Consider the following 21,682-nt stretch of genomic DNA (forward strand, 5'->3'; position numbering starts at 1 on the left):
TGCGGCCGCGGGATTGGTCGTCCGGCTCCCGCGAGGGTGAGGGGGGGCAGCGCGCACTCGCGCGTGCGTGAGCTGGCGCGCGAGAAAGGGCCCGGTCGCGCTGAGGCTCGAGCGGCCGTCGCCATTTTGCAGGGTTCTCTCTGACGCGGGAGCCGCCGCCGCCGCCGCCACCCGGAGGTGCGAGGGGTTCTTGTGGGTGTGTGGGGAGCCTAGGAGAGGGCCGGGCCGGGCCGGGCCTTTGGCGGACAGGGTTGGCCCAGGGTTAGGGTTTCTCCTTTTGCTGCGGGAGGTCCGGGGAAGACACCGGGAGGAGGCGGGGCCGGGTTTCCGGAGGGGGCGGGGCAGAGGTCGGGTCGAGTCTTTGTTGGGGCGAAGGAACTGGAGTTGGGCCGCTGGGGCGCGGGTGTCCCAGGTTGGGGCAAAGGGGGCCTTTTAATTCTTAGAGTATCTTGAAAGGTGATGCCGCACGGAAGAGAGGTACACAGATTTCCCTCCAAAACCTTGTTACCAGGGACAGTAAGATATATGCCTCTTGACCCCTGCTTGGAGTCTTCTCTTACTTGCCCCCCAAAGAGTATTTTCAGCTAAACCTGTTACTAAAAATGCGCCTCATTTAACGGAGATGATGGGCTGTGCACTGCCTGCTGACACCCGACCTGTTCGCGTGTCACACACAACTCACACTACTCCTTAAGAGTAAACCTTTCCTCCCGCTATTGAAAACATAATGAACGTTTCTGTGAGGATCTTGATGGTGCCAGGAACTTTGGAGGATTAATCCAAAATGCAGTGCACTGAAATTTTTTCCTTCACCCCTAAGTTTTGGAAATCTCCTTTCTTCTTTTCCAGGCTCTTGTCAGGATGGTGAAGCTGTTCATTGGAAACCTGCCCCGGGAGGCCACAGAGCAGGAGATCCGCTCACTCTTCGAGCAGTATGGGAAGGTGCTGGAGTGTGACATCATTAAGAACTACGGCTTTGTGCACATAGAGGACAAGACGGCGGCCGAGGATGCCATACGCAACCTGCACCACTACAAGCTGCACGGGGTGAACATCAACGTGGAAGCCAGCAAGAATAAGAGCAAAGCTTCAACCAAATTGCATGTAGGCAACATCAGTCCTACTTGTACCAACCAAGAGCTTCGGGCCAAGTTTGAGGAGTATGGTCCAGTCATCGAATGTGACATCGTGAAAGATTATGCCTTTGTACATATGGAGCGGGCAGAGGATGCAGTGGAGGCCATCAGGGGCCTTGACAACACAGAGTTTCAAGGTGAACTGCTCTGGGGCCTGGGTGGCAAAACTGAGTGGGGTCTAGCTCTAGACAGAGGCAAGAACACAGGACCATGGGGCTGGCAGGGTGGTTTCGTCCATTCCGTTTTAGCCGGAAGTAATAGAAAGATTGTATGTTTACCACGCTTAAGTACAGCTTACTCTTGGAGAAGCAAACACTTCTCCTTTTCAGATTTGCCGAGGTGTTTCTCAGCAACTTTGTAGAATCACAAACGGTGGGTTACTTTATCCTGCAGGCCATCATTCATTTGGGTGCTGTTGGAAGTTTAATCTGCCTGGGCAAATGAGTATCTCATGGGAGAAGGGAGGATAAAGGTCTGTGGGTTACCTGCTTCTTCTGTTATGACAAGGAAGCCTTATATTTGAGAGTTTAAATGCTTAGAGTTTATACTCTTTACTGCCTTGGGTGATGGGCTGTGGTGGGAAAGAACAACGAAGACATCTCGAAGAATCCCTATATTATAAATCTGGGTGGTGAATCTGGATTTGGGGAGTATCTTTTGAGTACTCAGGTTTGTTCGGTCTGAACTATACAAGCAGAGCCAAAAGCCATGCCATGGACTGTTCTGCTCCACCTACTATTATTTAACCCTAAGGGGAAAAAAAGAAATTTCTAAAAATATTAGGTTGAATGGGAATGATGGTCCTGCTTCTGAGGAGATTCCAGTAAGGGTGTTGTATCGAATTATTTATGTCATTAATAAACGTACATATGTTGTCATTAATACCACAAGAGGTTGACTGAAGACTCTCTAGGACTGTGCTAATATGATAGCCACTAGCCACATGTGGCTATTAAATTGAAATTAAATAAATTTAAAAATTCAGTTTCTCAGTTGTGCTGCACACATTTCAAGCACTCAGAAGTCGTATGAGGCTAGTGGAGAGTGTATTCGTGCAGTTATGGAACGTTTCCATCGTCACAGAAAGTTCTCTTATACAGCGCTGTTCTACAAGTTTTTTGTTGACACTATCTTGGACCGCACGTTTATAGCCGCTTTTCAGGTTCATAAATTAAGACCATTTTTTCTGAGTGCCACTAAAAGGGTTGTTAAGAAGTACTTAAGGGTCCTCTACTAAACCTAGAAAACAGAAAAGAAATGAGGAAGAGGAAAAATTGACCAGAAAAGGGTAAGAAAGTGTGCAAATAGTAGATTACAAATGGTGCGTCAGATATCTTTGGCCTCAGCCAGTGTTGTCTTGGCCTTTAGCTACTCTTTAAAGCACAGGGCAAAAGTTGTAGATACTTTCTACCGTTAACTTGTCGTATGACTTTGGACAAGTGTTTTAACCTCTCAATGCTTCATTCTCCCCACTTATAAAATAGAATTAATGATCCCTGCCATACCTCCTTCACAGGATGGTAGTGAGGCTAGAATGAGGTAATAAGATGTGAAAGTGTTTTGACAGTAAAAGCACTGTATGATGAAAGGTGAGTGGTGTTTGCAACAATGAGTGTTTCTGTTACGGTTAGAAACTTATTTAAAATGTAATAGTTGGCTTTCATTATTAGCTGTTGCACTTCAGACAGCTTTAAAAATATTCTTAATTATTTTCATTTGATGAGGGAGGGGATCATGAATGGACGGTGTTGGGGAAATGGGGGTTCTCTCTTGACAAGTAACAAGCAAAATGTAAAAAGTGCAGTTAAAGTCAGGTACAAAGTGCAGAGGTATTCTAGTATAATACTGCATGTTCTTGCCTTTTTAATATGCAATTGAATAAAAGGGTAGGGGCCAAAATAAGTATATGGAAATCAGTTAATTGGGGGGAGTGGACTTGATGAAAGGAATGTTTGTTTTAATATAGTGAGTTTAATTACTTCAGGAAGCAGATATCTGAGTAACGCAATGATCCATGAGATTTTTTTTTTAATGTCTTTATTGGAAGAAAAGGATCCTTTATTTGGTTTTCATGTTATTAGCCTGGGCCCCTGGAAAAAGCACTCAATGGCGTACGTACGTACAGACATTTTTATAACCAGCTCTGTTCTTTTCCCAGATGACAAGAGAAAGTTTAGCATTGGATAATAAGTTGCAGTTTTACAGAAAATACAATCTAGATACCAATTTGTCACATTTTTCCATAAAGCCTTTTCAGTCATCTAATGAAGGGGGCCTCTTAAGAGTGCCACTTTGGGCATCTTTTGAACCTTTATGTGTTAATGGCTGCCATAGGCTTCCTCATTATATGACTTCTGAAAGAAAGCAGCGGAATCTGAGTTTACCTGGGTCTTTCAGGATGTTTCCTCTCCACAGGCAGCAGTGAACTGAACCACTATTGAGTTAGCAAACAGTTTGCATTGGAAGACCCTAAAGAAGCTATTCCCAAGTAACTACTCAGGCAGCTGAATTGGGAATGATATGTAAGAGTTCAGACATTTCATTTTTCCCCAATATGTAAACAAGCATTAAATTGGAGTACAGTTGTATATCAGCTATATCCCTAATCTTCTCTGGATCCTGGCACTTGATAGGAGCTCAGCAATGAGGACCCCAAGTTGCCCGCCTCTTTGTTTCAAAACAAAACACTTTTGCGGGGGCTGGTTTTCTGGGAAATGTTGGCAACACATCTCAGTAATTTTTTGGAGATCTCAGAAAATCTTTAAGCTTTTGGCCTCTCCAAGTGTAGTAGAGTGGTAGAATTTAATCTTCTTTCAATTTTCTTTGCCCTGGTTCCTTAAGGTAATAGAGAAGCACAGTATATTTCAATTATAAGAACTTTAGGGCAGGGGTCCCCAACCCCCGGGATCTAATGCCTGATGATAGGAGGTGGAGCTGATGTAATAATAACAGAAATAAAGTGCACAATAAATGCAATGCGCTTGAATCATCCAACCACCACCACCACCACCATCACCCTGGTCTTTGGAAAAATTGTCTTCCACAAAAAACGTCCCTGGTGCCAAAAAGGTTGGGAACCGCTGCTTTAGGGGATTTAAATTAAAAGCCTAGTTACAACCTCTGGAAAGATTATGTGAAAAAAAAACCTGTCACTTCTGTTGCAGATCTTTTAGTTCTGGGTAAAAAATTTTTTTACCTGAATCCTTTTCACAGCTACTACAGGGGTAGATTTTGCCTCAAATGTTTGTAAACTTGTGAGTTCCGCTCTAAATAAAGCAGTGGTGAAGACTGGATGTATTAATAGAAACATCAAGGTGGGGGCGAAAAAAACTGGGTTTTATTTCTCAAAAAAAATGGACCCATAATCTATAAAGGAGCAAGTTAAATATTTTCCTTAAAAATGTACTTTTAGGTTTCTGGATTGGCTGCTTTTTAGATTGGCATTGTTACACTGACTTCAGAATTGGAGCACAGTTTGTGTCTTTCACACAGATTAATGTCACCATGCATGTTTGAAAGCCAAGTTAACTTGTAATCCTCCAGTGTAAATTATAGGGAATTATACATTTGGGATATAAATTGGGGCAAAATCAGTGTGTTTCTGTTCTCAGCACAGTTAGCATTTGGCCCATAATAACTTCTAAGAATGGGAATATCTAAATCTCTGAAAATACTGGGATGGCTAACTGCTGCTTTCAGAGAATTATTGCCATTTAGTATCTGTTGACGGTATCAGCGTTGATGGTGGATGCTGCCTCTCTACTAGCAGCTGGAAGTAAAAACCTGAGCACCTTTGTTTCTGCTAAAGAAAGGGTTTTAAGTTTGAGGCGGCAACTGCTAGAAACTGGGGTGGTAGGAATGTTGGACATTGGGCAGAACTGAGTTTGACTAAAGTGATATTACTGCACTAACCCGCTCCCCTCTCAGGGTCAGTGCATGGCGCTGTTCTGGCTGCCGTCCTGAATCGGGCTGTTTCCAACAGGATGGTGGAGCACGAGGCCTCCTATCGCATAGCTGCATCCAGAACAAGGTCTGTTAAAGAGAGAGCAACTTACTGATCGCGGAGGGGGGATTTGTTCTGAGCCGCCCTTTAGAGTGATGTTCTCTACGTCTGTACTGGCTGCCTTTTGGCTACAATTTGTAAAGCATTGACTTGATCTCCAAAGTCTTAGGCAGTTTGGCACTAAATGCTGCCAAGAATATGCCTTTTCTCAAACTGCTTTTAAAGACCTTGGATGCTTTCATTAGTAAGGGTCCCTTGGCTTGATGGTACACACGGCCAGGGCAAAGATTGTTTCTTCTCTTAGCTGTTCCTCGTTCTGGTCATTTTCTGGAAGTATGGATGTGGCTTGTTTGTATGGGTGCCCAGAAGCCTTTAGGCAAATGCTGCGTTTTTCTAACAAGTAGATAATCCCCTATAAAGAATTGTAAACTACATAGCAGGATGAAATGCCGATCATTGCATTACATGGAAGCACACTGTCCCTGAGAAACCAGTACTGCTTCAAGACCTAATTCTAACTGTTGACAGGCCTAGATCAAGTAGTTTTCTTTTCCACAGTAGGCATGGGTTCACCCTTGCTGAAAAAAGTGGGAGTGGGGTTGAAATGTGGAGGGTCTTATAACTAACTCTTAGAGGTACTAGAGTTGAAGCAGATGATGAGCCAGGTATGATTTGTGTACCCAACATAGCCTTCTGGTGACACCTGGAAAAATGGCTGGAGGAAACAAGATGGACAGCATATTGCTGTGGTTTTTAAGCTACAGTAAATGCTCAGGCCTTATGTGGCCCTGAGTAAATCAGTGAGAGGTAGGATGCTTTCCTCTGTCATAAGTGAGGTTTTGTTGGATATTTGATTCGGAAAAACGGTCAGGTTTTGAATGGTTAGAATTAATAATAGTAGTGAAAAGTGGAAACTTTCTCAATTTCTGTGTTGGAGAAGAAAGTTGTGGAGACGGAAGTAGGAGGGAATCCCGATCTACTGGTGTAAGTAGAAAGTACTGACTGGTTTCTGAGGACTCAAATTTTCTAGCTCTCATCTGTTAAAACTTCAACTTCTTTTGGAGGGGATTGCTGAAGTAGGGTTGCAGGAGTGTGCGTATGTTTGTGTGTCTTTTGCCAACTAGTTCACTTTCATTTTGGGGAGGATAAAGAATGTCAATGAGTTATAATAAATCTTCTTACGTCTATTTCCTCAAGGCAAACGAATGCACGTGCAGTTGTCCACCAGCCGGCTTCGGACTGCCCCTGGGATGGGAGACCAGAGTGGCTGCTATCGGTGCGGGAAAGAGGGGCACTGGTCCAAAGAGTGTCCGGTAGACCGTACGGGTCGCGTGGCGGACTTTACCGAGCAGTATAACGAACAGTATGGAGCGGTGCGCACACCGTACACCATGGGCTACGGGGAATCCATGTACTACAACGACGCGTACGGAGCGCTCGACTACTATAAGCGTTACCGAGTCCGTTCTTATGAGGCAGTGGCAGCGGCAGCAGCAGCTTCCGCGTACAACTACGCAGAGCAGACCATGTCCCATCTGCCTCAAGTCCAGAGCACAGCTGTGACCAGTCACCTCAACTCCACTTCTGTTGATCCCTACGACAGACACCTGTTGCCAAACTCAGGCGCTGCTGCCACCTCAGCTGCTATGGCTGCTGCCGCTGCCACCACTTCCTCCTATTACGGAAGGGACAGGAGCCCCCTGCGTCGTGCTGCAGCTGTGCTCCCCACAGTTGGAGAGGGCTACGGTTATGGGCCAGAGAGTGAGCTGTCTCAGGCTTCAGCAGCTGCACGGAATTCTCTGTATGACATGGCCCGGTATGAGCGGGAGCAGTATGTGGACCGAGCACGGTACTCAGCCTTTTAAAAACTGGAGGTGAGAGTGGGGTGGGTGTGGTTAAGAGATTCCATTTAGTTCCCCAGGAGGGAGACCTGTGCCACATAGAGGAGGCTAAAGCCACCTGTTTGCTGTCAGGACAGTATCCAAAAGGTATAAATTGCATGTTAGTCTTAAGTATTTCTCTAACTTAGGCCAGGGGTTCATTTGGCCTGTTGAGGTTTTAGTTTGCAACTCGAACCAACCATTTGTTCCTTCTGAGAGAACAACAGCAACTCAGTTTGTTAGTAAGAATATTGTTCTTTAATCAAGTGTAAGCAGATCTGGGTTACAGAGACATAGTTAAGAGAACTAACACTTGTTGAGTGCCCTCTTTGTACATTATATCATTTAATCATACAGCTAGCCTTTAAGATATTTTCTTTTATGGAGAAGGGAACTAAGGCTCAGAGGGGTTAAGTACTTTGCCTAAAGTCATTTGGTAACTGAGAGGTAGAGCCAGAATTCAAACTCAGGCGTGCCTGAGTCCAAAACCACTTTCTCTTTGCACCACAAAAGTCACTGTAGTGTATGCTGAAGAGTACAGGTTCAGGAGTTAATAATGAATGTCACCAGTGAGAATTTAAGCTATAACTTCAGGCTTCCAGTTTGCTAATAAAACTACTACTTCGGTCATGAGCCTTTATCAGAGGAAACTCTTCTAATATATCTATAAGCCACATAAAATCCTCTAAATTCTAGGTGTTTAGTTCCAGGATACTTGCCTGAAAGCAGAACGTTTTGATGCCACTGTCCCATGGTGTCCCTTCCTTGTTAGTAATCCAGAGCATCGTGTTCTGTGTGGGCACTTAAGCCGTATTTCTGCATGGCTTATGCTATCATTTAGAGCCTGACACTTCCCATTTCTTCCAGCAAATTTTTGTTTGTTTGTTTTGAGAGGAACATTTAAGGAGCTAGATAAAACAGGTAATTTTCTGATGTGTGTAAGTCCCATTGGTGGTAACCCTGCAATTTTTCCTACTTCAGAAAATGTATAGCAAAGATGTTCGAATGTCAAGAATAATTAGGAGTATCTAGAGATTGATAAAACTCTTCATCTTAGTGGAAATTGCATCATAACTTTCTATTCTCATGGTTTTACTTGTACCTTGAAATTGAGCATCAGGAACTGGAGGCCTCGTAGCAAAGTTAAACTGAGTTACCACTGAGTTTTCAGGGTTCCTGAGTACCCCTTTGGTATATGTGTAGAAGAAAACCAAGTGACAGGAATTTGCCCTTTTACGTAGTGGGAAGCAAATATGATGTGAACCTGTGATAAGTTATGTCCTATATGACCATGACAAGACAGATCCCCTGAGACCGCTGTGTAGTGTGTGTTCATGTGCATGAAGAGGATAATCTTACAACTAGTGTAGTTTGCCATTATTTTTACTTTTATTGCTGCTGGATCTGCCATGAAGTAGGATATGCCTCTAAAGTAAGGTGGTATCTTCTATTGGATAACTTATATTTCTCTCAAATATGTTCCAAAGTTAAATATTAAAGTAGTGTATATTGTGGTCTTTAAAGGGTATTGCTAAGGTATTTTTAAGTGATTTTTGACTGCGAGCAGTGGTTGTTCAACTAACCTCTTTTTAGTGATGACTTTTAAAGAAACTTACCTTCCAGGTGTGAACCTCAAATGGACTGAATAACCTTGAGTTGGTTGCAGTCCCAGGAGCCTGATGTTAATGAGGCTGCCAGGATGAAATACTCCAGAACTGCTGGGGATCCAAATTCGGGTCTCACCCTAGCAGAACTGATTCAAGAACGTCACAACTTTTGAAGTCGATTGGCACAGATCAAGACCAAGATTTGGCCCTTTGTCTGTAATAAGTAGAGGAACTTGGTGTGAGTTAACTTTTTTTTTCCCCCAGCCATTGGTGTCTGGAGTTCCCATCATCAGTGGAAGAATTAGAGAATTTAGGATTTCTTCTTTTGATTTGGTAAGGGAGATTTGGTCAATTAAAGGAACTACTGGAATTATGGCTCTAAATCTGTGACAGTATGATATGCAGATATGTTGGAGGATGAATGAACCAACTCCTTGAAACCCTTTGTGATTGTCATTTCTGAAAATTTGTTCACTGTGAAAGATTAAAAATGAGACAAATTTAGAAAAGTGCAGTTGGCCATATTTGAGACCTTGGCATCTTCTGATTTTTCTGGATAAATTATGGTTCTTGATAATATCTGTATGCCCTTTGTTGCAGCGACAGTAGCCTTGTATCACAGAAGTAGTCTTGCCTAAAAGATTGGTAAGAAAGTGAGAAAGATATGTTTATCACCAGCACAGCAGTCTTCCAGATAGACTGCTTCTTGTTCTATATATAACTAAAAGTAAACTCCTATATATAGCCATAGTAGACTCCTAGGTAATTATATGAGTTTTAAGTTTGATCCGGTCTGACTTGGTTTTGTTTTGTTCTGTTCTTTTTTTCCCCCCTGGAATACAGGACGGGACCAGGGCCCTTGTACTCGGAGCCAAGCTGCTCTCCAGGCATTGTGTAAGCCTCTTGTGTTGTGCTCTCTTTCAGGTAGGATAATTGCGGACTGAACCCTCGGGCTGCGGTCATATATGAGAACTTGCTCCGCGCGGTCCCCTTTGCCGGGATGTTTCCATTGCTTCATGTTTCAGTAAACAAAGGAGTTTGTGACCAACTATGTTTTCTTTCTTAATTTAATTCTTCTAAGTTGACTTTTCTTTCCTCCTGATACTAGTCTCTGTAGCCTTTCACTCTATTCCTTATGTTCTCAGCCTCTGAGCAGCCCTAGGTAAGGATTATGCTGGCATCCCCTTTTTCCTGTACAGTGGAATCCCTCTTATCTTGCTTTCCTTAGGAGTTGAACCCTTCTCCCCGTCTACCTGCAACATCTCCTTTCCCTTTAAAATGACCATGTAGTGGCAAGCAGCCTTTTACTCTTCTCTGTTAGCTCTGGACTCTAACGTTGAAGCTAATCTTCTGAAATTGCTAGGACCATTGGGGTTTTGGTTGTTGTTTTGTTTTGTTTTGTTTTTTTATGTCTGACCTGTGATCATGGTACAGCATTGGCTGAAATTTAGCCTTGTTTTACTCCACTTCTCCCCTTTTTTTTTTTTTTTTTTTAATATTTTGACAAATAAACGTTTCTAACACTTAAGTATCTTTTTGTATTTGTGTGGCTGTTATTTACCACCAATATCTTCTGGTTCTTTCTCAGTTGTGCTCAAACCACAAACTTCAGTGACAGAATAGACATCTGAAATTTAGATGTACAAGGAAGGATTTAGTCAGATAAGTAATATGGCTGCAGCAATAAGTGGAGATAAGTTAGCTAACATCTTGAGACATTGATAAATATGCTATACCTACCTGGTAGTCAGCTGCTTCTCTCTAAATAACCAGAGCTGCTTTTTCCCTTTTATAGGCCAGCAAACCCAGGTTAGTAGTGATAGAAGTAAGCCCCACAGAGAGAACCCTGGATCAGGAAAAGGCTGAGCCAGAACAAAGGACCTGTCAGAGTCTCAATTTGACTTCATAGTATATGTTCATTTAAATTCACAATTTAAACTAGGATTAGACTTTGGCTAAAGTGAATACAATAGTTATGATGATATGGGGAAACGTGTCAGTATTTTGAGCAGAAAAGCAAGTAGGGTATTCATAACTGGCAGTGATAATATTCTGCAATAAAATGTGTCCTCTAGAAATTTTTTTTAAGGATTTATGGACATTTTCTTATTGCTTAGATCCTCATAAAACAAGTTTAATGATGGACTCAACCCCACTTAAGCTTTATTATATCCTGTATCACATGGTGATATAAATTCTGTGAACCTTTATCTAACAATTAATTATACAGTACTTTCCCCACATATTTTGTATTTAAAATACTTTTGACATAGGTGAAGCAAAACTTTTCCTTGATTTTTGGGGGTAGGATACAACAATCTAGAGAGGTTAATCTCTATGCACACACTCCAACTAGTGATGATGTACATCCAATACCTATGTTAGCTCCAATATTCCCCAAGGAGGCGGGATTGTCCTTGTTTTACAAAAAAGAAGGCAAAGATGCTGAGATTTCCTTGTGATTGATCTGCAAGGCATCAGACAGAGCAAAGAAAGAAAATATGTACAGCTTTTGTTAGCCTCACCAAAATCTCTGGTCCTCCTCTGTGCTAAGTTAACATAGAAATTTAACATATCTTGATTTCCATATCACTGGCAGGACAAGCTAGAAAAAAAATTGGATTCTGCAAAACAGTTTTACATCAGCACTGTCCAGTAAAACTTCTGGCAGTGTTGGAAGTGTTCTATATCTGTCCTGTCCAATTTGTAGCTACTAGCCACATGTGCCTGTTAAGTACTTGAAATGTACCTAGTGAAGCTGAGAAACAGAAGTTTTTATTTTAATTAGCCACATGTGGCTAGTGGTTACTGTATTGCACAGCACAGTTTAAATGGTAAAGTAGGGACTTCCAGTGGTACAGCGGTTAAGATTCTGCACTTCCACTGCAGCGGGGCACGGGCTTGATCCCTGGTCGGGGAACTAAGATCTTGAATGCTGTGTGGTGTGGCCAAAAAAATAAAATAATTTAGAAAATAATAAATGGTAAAGTAAGTTTCTTAGGAGGAGAAAAGCCTTGAAGAATCATATAAAATATTTCTCCCTTAGAAAATCCTTTCACTCTACCCAAAACAGATGACACTGGGAAAGGGGTTAGTTTTCAGCCAGCGTAAGAGGACTGTTGAATAGGAACAAATAGTTTTATTTCTAAACCTCAGTTTAGAAATTGCATGTTGTGGGTACAAAATTCCTTTTATTCACCAAGACCAAGTTCCTCATTATATACCATTTTAGAGTCCCACGAGGCCTCTCACACTAAAAGCTCTGGAATTCATTCATCAGTGATTTGAATTCCTTCTGGGCCAAGATTTGGGTGATGAATGAGACATATGTGATTCCTAGTTGAGAAGCAAACTTTGACCACGTCTCTCATAAGCACAACAGAGGGACAAGTACAGGGTGCCTTGAAAACGTAAATAGTGACTGACTTTGGGGGACAGGTGGAGGGGGGCAGTTGTTATTCCAGGTTGAAACAGCATATGTGAAGGATCCTGATCAAGGAAGTGTGGTGCCCAGTAGGAACCAGAAAGGGAGCTCTGTGGCAGGAGAAATCTGTGTGGCAGAAATCTGAAGAGGTAAGTTCCAGCACAGTTGACGAGAGCCTTGTGGGCTGTGTTAAGGAATTTCATCTTTAAGACTAACTGGGGGGCTTCCCTAGTGGCGCAGTGGTTGAGGATCTGCCTGCCAATGCAGGGGACACGGGTTCGAGTCCTGGCCTGGGAAGATCCCACATGCCGCGGAACAACTGGGCCCGTGAGCCACAGCTACTGAGCCTGCGTGTCTGGAGCCTGTGCTCCGCAACAGGAGAGGCCGCGACAGTGAGAGGCCCGCGCACCGCGATGAAGAGTGGCCCCCACACCACAATGAAGAGCGGCCCCCGCTTGCCACAACTAGAGAAAGCCCTCACAGAAACGAAGACCCAACACAGCCAAAAATAAATAATTAAAAAAAAGAAAAGAGTATTTCATTAAAAAAAAAAAAAAAAAGACTAACTGGGGGACTTCCCTGGTGGCTCAGTGGTTAAGAATCCACTGCCAGTGCAGGGGACACGGGTTCCAGCCCTAGTCCGGGAAGATCCCACATGCCGCGAAGCAACTAAGCCCATGCGCCACAACTACTGAGCCTGCGCTCTAGAGCCCGCGAGCCACAACTGAGCCTGCATGCCACAACTACTGAAGCCCACGTGCCTAGAGCCCGTGCTCCTTGACAAGAGAGGCCGCCATGGTGAGAAGCCCACGCACAGCAATGAACAGTAGACCCCGCTTGCTGCAACTAGAGAAAGCCCGCGCGCGGCAATTAAGACCCAATGCAGCCATAAATAAATAAATAAATAAATAAGACTTAAATGGAAGCTATTAAAGGGTTTTAAGTTTGAAGGTAACAGGATCAGATTCATTTTTCCTGAAAGATCATTGTGATTGGACAGAACAAAAGTGAATAGCGGGCTTCCCTGGTGGCGCAGTGGTTGAGAATCTGCCTGCTAATGCAGGGGACACGGGTTCGAGCCCTGGTCTGGGAAGATCCCACATGCCGCGGAGCAGCTGGGCCCGTGAGCCACAATTGCTGAGCCTGCGCGTCTGGAGCCTGTGCCCCGCGACGGGAGGGGCCGCGATAGAGAAAGGCCCGCGCACCGCGATGAAGAGCGGTCCCCGCACCGCGATGAAGAGTGGCCCCCGCTTGCCGCAACTGGAGAAAGCCCTCGCACGAACTGAAGACCCAACACAGCCAAAAATAAATAAATAAATAAATAAATAAATAAGAAAATCCTTTAAAAAAAAAAAAAAAAAAGTGAATAGCATTACACTCCAATGTTCATAGCAGCATTATTTACAATTGCCAAGGTGTGGAAACAACCTAAATGTCCATCAACAGATGAATGGATAAAGAAGATGTGGTATATAAATATATATAATAGAATACCACTCAGCCATTAAAAATGAAATTTTGCCGTTTGCAGCAACATGGATGGACTTGGAGGGTGTTATGCTAAGTGAAATAAGACAAAGACAAATACTGTATGCTACCACTTATATGTGGAATCTACAAAATACAACTAGTGAATAAAACAAAAAAGAAGCAGACTGCGATACAGAGAAACCAACTTGTGGTTACCAGTGGGGAGAGGGAAGGGAGAGGGGCAGTACAGGGGCGGGGTGTGGGGGAAGTGTTATTATAGGATTATATGAAATCGTGTGAAACTTCTGAAAATTGTAAAGCACTATTGAATTTAAAGAATTCAATTTTTTTAATTTAAATTTTTTAAACTTTTTAAAAGTTTAAAAGAAGTGAATAGCGAGATTTGCCTGATACATAACAGAGGTCTCTCCCCCAATCATGAAGCTGATAGAGTTGATGTTTTGTTTTAAAGGAAGAAAAAATACCTCAAAGACAGGAAAAGAACCATGCATAAGGAAATGTGATTCAAGGGGGCAGGGTTTAAATCCTGAGGCTGACTGATCAAGCCTTTACAGGGATGGGTTGTGCCTCTCCCACTCTAACATTGCTAAGCACCTGTTGTGGGCCAGGCCCTACCTAAGGGTTTTACACTAGGCACCACTGAATGCTGAAGGGTGAGGGAGATGAGATAGATCTCAGAGATCTTAAGAGATGAGAAAGTATGACCAAAGCAGTAACTGCTATAAGAAATGTAAGGCTTCCCTGGTGGTGCAGTGGTTAAGAATCCGCCTGTCAATGCAGGGGACACGGGTTCGAGCCCTGGACCAGGAAGATCCCACATGCCGCGAAGCAACTAAGCCCGTGCGCCACAACTACTGAGCCTGCGCTCTAGAGCCCGCGAGCCACAACTACTGAAGCCCACGCGCCTAGAGCCCGTGCTTCGCAACAAGAGAAGCCACCGCAATGAGAAGCCCGCGCACCACAACGAAGAGTAGCCCCCGCTTGCCGCAACTAGAGAAAGCCCGCGCACAGCAACAAAGACCCAACCCAGCCAAAAATAAAATAAATTTATATATAAAAAAAGAAAAAATGTAAAAGCATTGTGAGAGTTCAGAGGACAATTATTTATGCAATCCTACCAAAACTCTACAGCTTATTCTTGGTGCCTTAAGATTAAAACTTTTTTTAATATTTCTCTCCCTTGAAATGAGAATACTTATCAGTAGTCCACAAAGAGGGTGAAATGTTTGTGAGGAATGAAGGCCGAGAGGACATCCCTGGCCCAGTTTGGAGAAAAGAAAAAGCTAGAATAATACCCGAGGCCTTCCATCTCCATGAATTTCTTCCTGAGCCCTCAGCTATTTGAGGTGGGGTTCTGGGCACCACTCAAGCAAGGCCCAGCCACAGCAGCAGCACTCTGAGGTACTTCAGGTACAAGGCAAAAGAAACCGCAGACTGATTCAAACACTGCAGCTGGGAGAAAAGCATCCAGATTCCCCCAGGTGGTGTCTCTGAACTCCTGGCTGTTACTCCACACCTTCCTTAGGGCGGTGGGGGAGACAAACAGCTACAGAGCCACAGCTCCAGCCTGGCAAAAGCTGAGACCACTGCAGCCCGAACCCTGCCTCTTACGCCTGTGGCGGACTCCAATCTCCCCTTACCTCCAATCTCCGGCCACACGAAGAAGTTAGACAGTGTGGCACAGAGAGATAAGAGGCCCTCAGGGCACTCAATGCACTGCACAGAGCTTGTCCAAAGGGCAGGAAAGGGTTTGCTGGCTGCAAGGTAGCCCAGGAAAGGGAAGCAATGTGCCTAAGATTGGCTTCATGGCTTGTCAAAATTTGGCTCACAAATCTGGGCCTAAGAGTTGAAGTGTCTCTGGCATGCCTGGGAGGAGGAAGGAGGAAATAAAAATACATTCCTAGGAAGAGCTGTCAGCTTTGTCAGAGGAATCCACCTCAAGGCTTTCTTAAGATCAGGGCTATGCTCTATTGCCAAGGAGAACCGAAGTGCAAGAAATGACAGTTCAGTCCCAGGAACCCACAAAGGAAGAGGGAAAGGTCTGGAAAGATGATTTCAGTCAGCAGTGTCTTAGGTTTGCAGGGCTCTCTGAGGATCCAGGCCAAATTTAAACCGCACAACAGCCCTATGGATTTAATGACACCCATTATCTCTAATCCACAAGAACCCAATGAGGTAGCATCCTTTGTCTCCCCTGGTAATTAAAGCAACTGAGGTTTAGAAAGGTTAAATAATTTGGCCACCCTCCCCACACACACACAGTGGTGAGGAAAAAAGACCCCCGATTCCTACTGCCTATTCACCACAGCAGAAAGCCAAAGAAAGAAGCTACTGAAATGGAGACGAACAGCTGGCAAAGGCACCCAGCAGTCCTAAGGCTAGACTCTATCTACCCTACTCGGGGGCGGGGTAAGCCTCTGCATTTGGCAAGGTGAACTAGACTTCCAGTGATAGTGTCCCTGGCCCACCCTTGGCTCTGGTATCTCAGAGGCAGGACAGTTATTATGAGAATTAGGAAAATGAGCGGTTAGGGAAAAGGCCCTCCCCACCCTAAGTACCATTATATTCCCTCCACGTTGGGGCATGGCCAGTACGCTTCAGTGGCTGTGTTTGTGAATCATACCTCACCTCTCCATAGGGACACAAAGAGGTATTTGGGCCAAGACCACCTAAGCTGAGTAAGTGGCCAACACTCCAGAGACCATGCCACTGCTGCCACACGCCCACCCCACCCCCCCACCCAGAACCGCACTGCACTGAACCGGACAAGGTGAGTCAAGCTCAAGATGGGCCGGCGCAGGTCTGGCTGGAGGAAGCTCGGAGGTCCAGACCCTGCAGGGAAGTCAGAACCCCGAGTGCGACTGGGAGTGGAGCTCGCACTGCCACATGTCTCAGGACACTCACTAGACTAATGGATGAAATTCAGGCTCTGGAGCTGGACTTAAATTAAGCCAGAACTTAAATCCAAGCCCTTTCTGTGGTCTTAGACATGCAATTTAACCATTCAGAGCCTGTTTCCTCATCATAAACTTCCTCTTAGAGTTGTAAACTTCCTCTTAGAGTTGTTCGGAGTAAATGCAAAGCACTCAACTGGCCATCATTATCACAGATGAACTGTGATGTGTGCAAGCAAAAGAGAGGGTTCCACCCTATCCATGTAGGGAGCTAGAGGGAGGAGAGCTGTCATCACTCCCTCTTCAGTCTTCAAAGATTCCAGCTCCCCCTCCTTTCTTTCCCAGCTGTGGGACCTAGACACAAACCCACTCAAACTCTGCCCTTAGGGATCACCAAATCTCAAAGCTGAAGGGCCCTCCTAGGTTATCAGTTCTGCCACCTCTGTCTTTCTTGACTGCTGACTTATGGGATGGGGCACAACACCAACCCTAACAGGGGCCATCCAGGAATCCTCCGGTCCCACCCCCGGGTCTGGTCCTATGCTGGCACTCAGTTTCCTGAATGACTGGTAACTGCTAGGGCAATGAATGGATGAGGGCAAAGGCAGAGGGTAGTATGTTCCCAGGAGGAGCACATCATTCAAATGATAGCTTACATATATACATATTTATTATTAAATGCCTGTTACATGTCAGGCACTGTTGCCAGGCACTGGGGCAGTTTCCTATCCCCCTAACTACAATTCTGTGAGGAAAATATTCACTAAATGAGTAAGCAAAGAAACTGAGATAAGTACCACAAAATACAAAAACTGGGCAAAATGGTAGGGAAGAATAAGGGGGCATCTCTTAGAGGCTGTCAAGGAGGGCGCTCCGACGCTTGATCCTGAAGCTATGACCTGAAGGTAAGAAATTAGTCTTAAAGTGGTCAAGGGGAAAGTCCTTCCAGGTAGAAAGAAGGCCCTGAGGCAAGAAAGTTTTTGGTGAACAGGTTCTGAAAGGAGGGCCAGTGTGGTTAGAGAAAGGCAGGTGCGGAGCCTGCTGATGACACTGGAGTGCAGGGTAGAGGCCAGATATTTCAAGGCCTAAGGACTGGCGTCTTAAACACAATAGGAAGCTGGAGTTATGGAGTGACAATCTAATTTATATCTAACAACACCATCTCAGCTACTGAATGGAGATTAAATTGAAGGATGACCAGAGGAAAAAAAGGAAGGAGGAAAAGAGAGGCCAGAATGCCACTGCAATAGTCCTGGTGGGACTGTATGGTCTCCACTGTGGTGTGGCAAAGACATGGACAGAAGTGGCAACATTTGACATAAAATATGCTAAGGGACAGACAAGGGGGATAAGAAATGAGGGAAGAATCAAGGATGACTACCAGGAATCTGGCTGGAGCGGCTACGTGGACGGTAACACCATTTAAAGAAATAGGGAAGGTTGGAGGAGAAATTATTTTGGAGTGGGGAGACTCAGGAGTTCCATTTCACACACATCAAGTTTGAGATATTCTGTTAAGACAACCAAGGAGAATGCTCAAGCAGGTCTTTGGATTCCTGAACTTTGAGCAAAAAGAGATTTGGGAGAAGAGATGTAAATTTGAGTCTTCAGCATCTAGATCAGCATTATACAACAGAAATATAAAGTGAGCTGCAAAAGCCACATGCGTAATCATTGAAAACGACTAATAGCCACGTTTTTTAAAGTGGAAAGAAACAGGTGAAATTGTATTAGTTTTAATAATGTATTGTATTTCACCTAGTATATCCAAAATATTATTTCAACATATGATCATTAAAAAATGAGTATTTTTACATTCTTTTTCATACGAAGCTTTTGAAATCCCATGGGTATTATATACTCACAGCACCATATGTGCCTGTGGCTCTTATACTGGACAGCACAACTTTAGATGGTACACAAAGCCAAGGCGGCTAATGAAATCACTTGGAACAGGGTTTCCACCTCGGCGCTGCTGCTCTTTGGGGCGGGGTAGTTCTCGGTGCGCGAGGAGGCTGTCCTCTGCATCGCAGGCCGTTTAGCAGCGTCCCTGGCCTTCACCCATTAGATGCCAGTAGCATCCTCCCAACTTTGACAATTAAAAAGGACTTCAGACATTGTCAACTGTCCTAGGCAAAGGGTGAGGAGTGAAGAGGGGAAACCACCAGTGGTTGAGAACCACTGAGCTAGACAGAGAGAGAGTGTAGAGAGAAGAGGGCCTAGGAGAACGCTGGGAACTCCAGCCTTACCATCTGCCTTAGGTAGTGTGCATGGGGAATTAAAAGGTTCAATTCTCTGGTTCAATTTTTCTAGGACTGTAGGCCCTAGGGAATTGAAAGGAAGGGGTGGGGTGATTTCATGTGAAAACTGCAGAGGTCCAGTTTCTAGCACATGAAAACACCCAACCAATGTCGGTAACAGCAACAGTAAGAGGTCCTCCCCCACTGTCACTTCTTATATAATCAAGTTTTCCTCTCCTCATCTGATCCCTTCCTCTTGACAAGCGGTAGCATTTACCAAGGACCACTGTCCCCAAAGAGAAACTCCATGTAACTATTTGGAGAGATAGGGGGTTATCCAAATTGGAGGAAACCATGGGTATAGATTCAGTATCAAGCTTCTATGGCCTCGTATGTAGACACACAGCTTGCTTGAGCATAGAGGAGAAAGTTTGGGACTGGAATCTAGATGGTGGGTAAAGCCAAGGAAATTGGTGATAATAGAGGGGCCCTAGCCTAATTGTTAACAGTCCTGAAAACTTATCAGCTTCCTTTCCACCTTGAAAACCCAAATCTGTTTTTAAAACAAACAAACCAGGCCTTTAAGGAACATGTAGAGGACTAGCTGGGGCAAATACTAAGGGAGGAAGGGCCCTGGCATTGACTAAGATGTATAAAAAGTCCGGCGTACAGTGTGGCTGAAGCCAAGTGAGCAAAGGAGAGTAGGACAAAGTCAGCTAAGAGGAGGAGGGGGCAGATCATGTAGGGCTTTACAGACCTTGGCATGGACTCTTACTCTGAATGAAATGAAAAGCCCCTGGGAGGAGGGGGGGTTTGAGCGTTTTGTGATGTTATCTGATTTCTGTTTTAAAAGGATCACTCTGGTGTAGACAATGTAGAAGCAGGGACATTAATTAGTTAAGAATTTAGGAAATCCAGGTGAGAAATGCTGGTGGCTCTGACTAGAGTATTAACAGGGGGATTCTAAGAAGTAGAGCCCATAAGATTTCCTAACGGACTGAATGTGGGTATAACCATCATTTTCAGCCAGAGTGCATCACATCATGATACTCCTCTGCTTAAAAACAATGCAAGACTATTTCATTCTGAGTAAAGACCAAAAGTACCCCAGATGATCATTTAACTACCTGACCTCTTCTACCTACCCCACCCTCCCCCATCACTCCACTCTTGCCTCTGGCCTCCTTACTTTGAGAACTGGCCAGCTACAATCCCATCTCCAGGCCCTTGCTCAAGCTGTTCTCTCTACTTGGAATACTAGAGGGCTGTATGGCCAACTTCCACCTCATTCAAGTCTATTTAAATCTCAATTTCTCAGTAATCTACACCCACATACATTGCTCTAGCTCTCCCAGTCCTCCTTACGCAACTCTACCCTTTTTAATACAAAGCTCTTATTTCCTAACACACAGTTTACTTATTTACTATGTTCACTGTCTGTCTTGGGTTGGAGTGGAAGTTTCAGATGGTGGAGCTTCCATTAGTTTGGGTGATGAGACTAACAAAGAGGAGAAACCACCAGCATGTCAACCATAATAGACATGTGGCATGAACAAGAAATAAGCCCTGACCTTTTTTGCGTTTAAGAAAAGATCATTTCACGATTTAGCATGAAATCACTAGCAACATTCCTGTGGAATGGCAGGGGTAAAAGCCTGATTAAAGAGGGTTTAAGAAAAAATGGAAAGCAATCATTAGAGAAAGAAACCATATAAAACACTTTTGAGTTTTGTACAAAAGGAAGTGAAGAAATAAAGTGGTAATAACCGGCAGGGGAAACAGAGTCAAGACATTTGTAAAATGGGAATGACAGAATGTCTGTAATGCTAACAAGATTGATTTAATAAGAAGGAAAAATGGATGACATGAGAGGAAAAGAACTACAGGAACAAGAAGAAGGGCCCTAATGCATAAGTAGAGCAACTAGCCTTAGATAAATGCACAGTTAATTGGGATGCTGGAAGGTGAATAGGTGTGCTGAGAATGCTAATTCTCTTCTGATTGCTTCAGTTTCTTCTGCAAGGTGGGAAGCATGTTATTCATTAGGTAAATAAGCACGAGAGGAGAGGAAGTAAATGGGAGGGCAAATGGACCAAGGACCTATTCTCTAATTCTGCCTAGCAGAATTATGGGTCTACACCAGATATAACGTTTGTAATAATTTATTTAAAGTGAGAGCAGTCACTGAGATTGTTTTTCTCCAGCAACCTTCAGCCTCATCAGTCAGACAAATGAATAGATGAACTGCATTTAATCTGGGTTGTGGGTTTGCCAAGTATGATAAAGCTGGGGACTGGGTAGGCTTTGGGCTTGCAAGAAAAATGATGGTGTAGCAAAGGAATGACAGTGATTGGCTATGGTTTTCAAGTTGGATAAGGAGGTGATAATATTAGAGAGGGTGAGGGACAATGAAAAGTAAAATCAATGAATTGGAAGTTCCAATGGGATCAAAAGGATTGGAGTATTAAAGAAAGCAATCTGGAATGACAGAAGATGGCTGAGTTGAAGATAAGAAATAAATTTCAAAAGACTAAGAGGATGGCATTTTTGAAGGGTTGTCTCCAAACCAAAAAAACAAAACACACTTCTACATCAACTGGTGTTTAAGAATGGTGCACCACTGAGGTGATTTACCCATTCCCCCTTGTTGAAGGGGGAAAATACTGCCAACCAGATTTCTTACCCATCTGCTATCTTAAGAGACATTCAAGGGCTTCCCTGGTGGTGCAGTGGTTGAGAATCCGCCTGTCAATGAAGGGGACACAGGTTCGAGCCCTGGACCAGGAAGATCCCACATGCCGCAGAGCAACTAAGCCCGTGCACCACAACTACTGAGCCTGCGCTCTAGAGCCACGGGCCACAACTACTGAAGCCCACGTGCCTAGAGCCCGTGCTCCGCAACAAGAGAAGCCACCGCAATGAGAAGCCCACGCACTGCAACGAAGAGAAGCCCCCGCTCGCCACAACTAGAGAAAGCCCGTGCGCAGCAAAGAAGACCCAGCACAGC

General features: G+C 44.2%; 1 protein-coding gene across 5 annotated transcripts; it reads left to right on the forward strand.

Annotated features, from left to right (window-relative positions):
• On the forward strand, positions 1-10,154 carry LOC103012170 (RNA-binding protein 4B). 5 transcript variants are annotated; one of them, XR_009009216.1, is made up of 5 exons: positions 369-477; positions 850-1,273; positions 6,337-7,013; positions 8,643-8,864; positions 9,470-10,154. XR_009009216.1 is itself a non-coding variant. In XM_007171017.2 (4 exons), exons 2-3 carry the CDS (start codon positions 862-864, stop codon positions 7,002-7,004), a joined length of 1,080 nt encoding a protein of 359 aa, XP_007171079.1. In that variant the 5' UTR covers positions 1-177; positions 850-861; the 3' UTR covers positions 7,005-7,013; positions 9,551-10,154. The 5 variants fall into 5 exon arrangements, 4 of the variants coding, with proteins under 4 accessions (XP_007171079.1, XP_057408549.1, XP_057408548.1 ...); XM_007171017.2 differs by lacking the exons at positions 369-477; positions 8,643-8,864 and adding an exon at positions 1-177 and having other exon boundaries at positions 9,551-10,154; XM_057552566.1 differs by having other exon boundaries at positions 8,643-10,154.
• The last annotated feature ends 11,528 nt before the right edge of the window (positions 10,155-21,682 follow it).

This window comes from Balaenoptera acutorostrata, chromosome 9, assembly GCF_949987535.1.
Source record: "Balaenoptera acutorostrata chromosome 9, mBalAcu1.1, whole genome shotgun sequence".
NCBI classification, from domain to species: domain Eukaryota; kingdom Metazoa; phylum Chordata; class Mammalia; order Artiodactyla; family Balaenopteridae; genus Balaenoptera; species Balaenoptera acutorostrata.

What these genes read in the sequence shown, in the direction of transcription:
- LOC103012170 (XM_057552566.1), top strand. An exon ending in TGACAACACAGAGTTTCAAG is followed by an intron (nt 1,274 to 6,336) that starts GTGAACTGCTCT and finishes TATTTCCTCAAG; the next exon opens with GCAAACGAATGCACGTGCAG.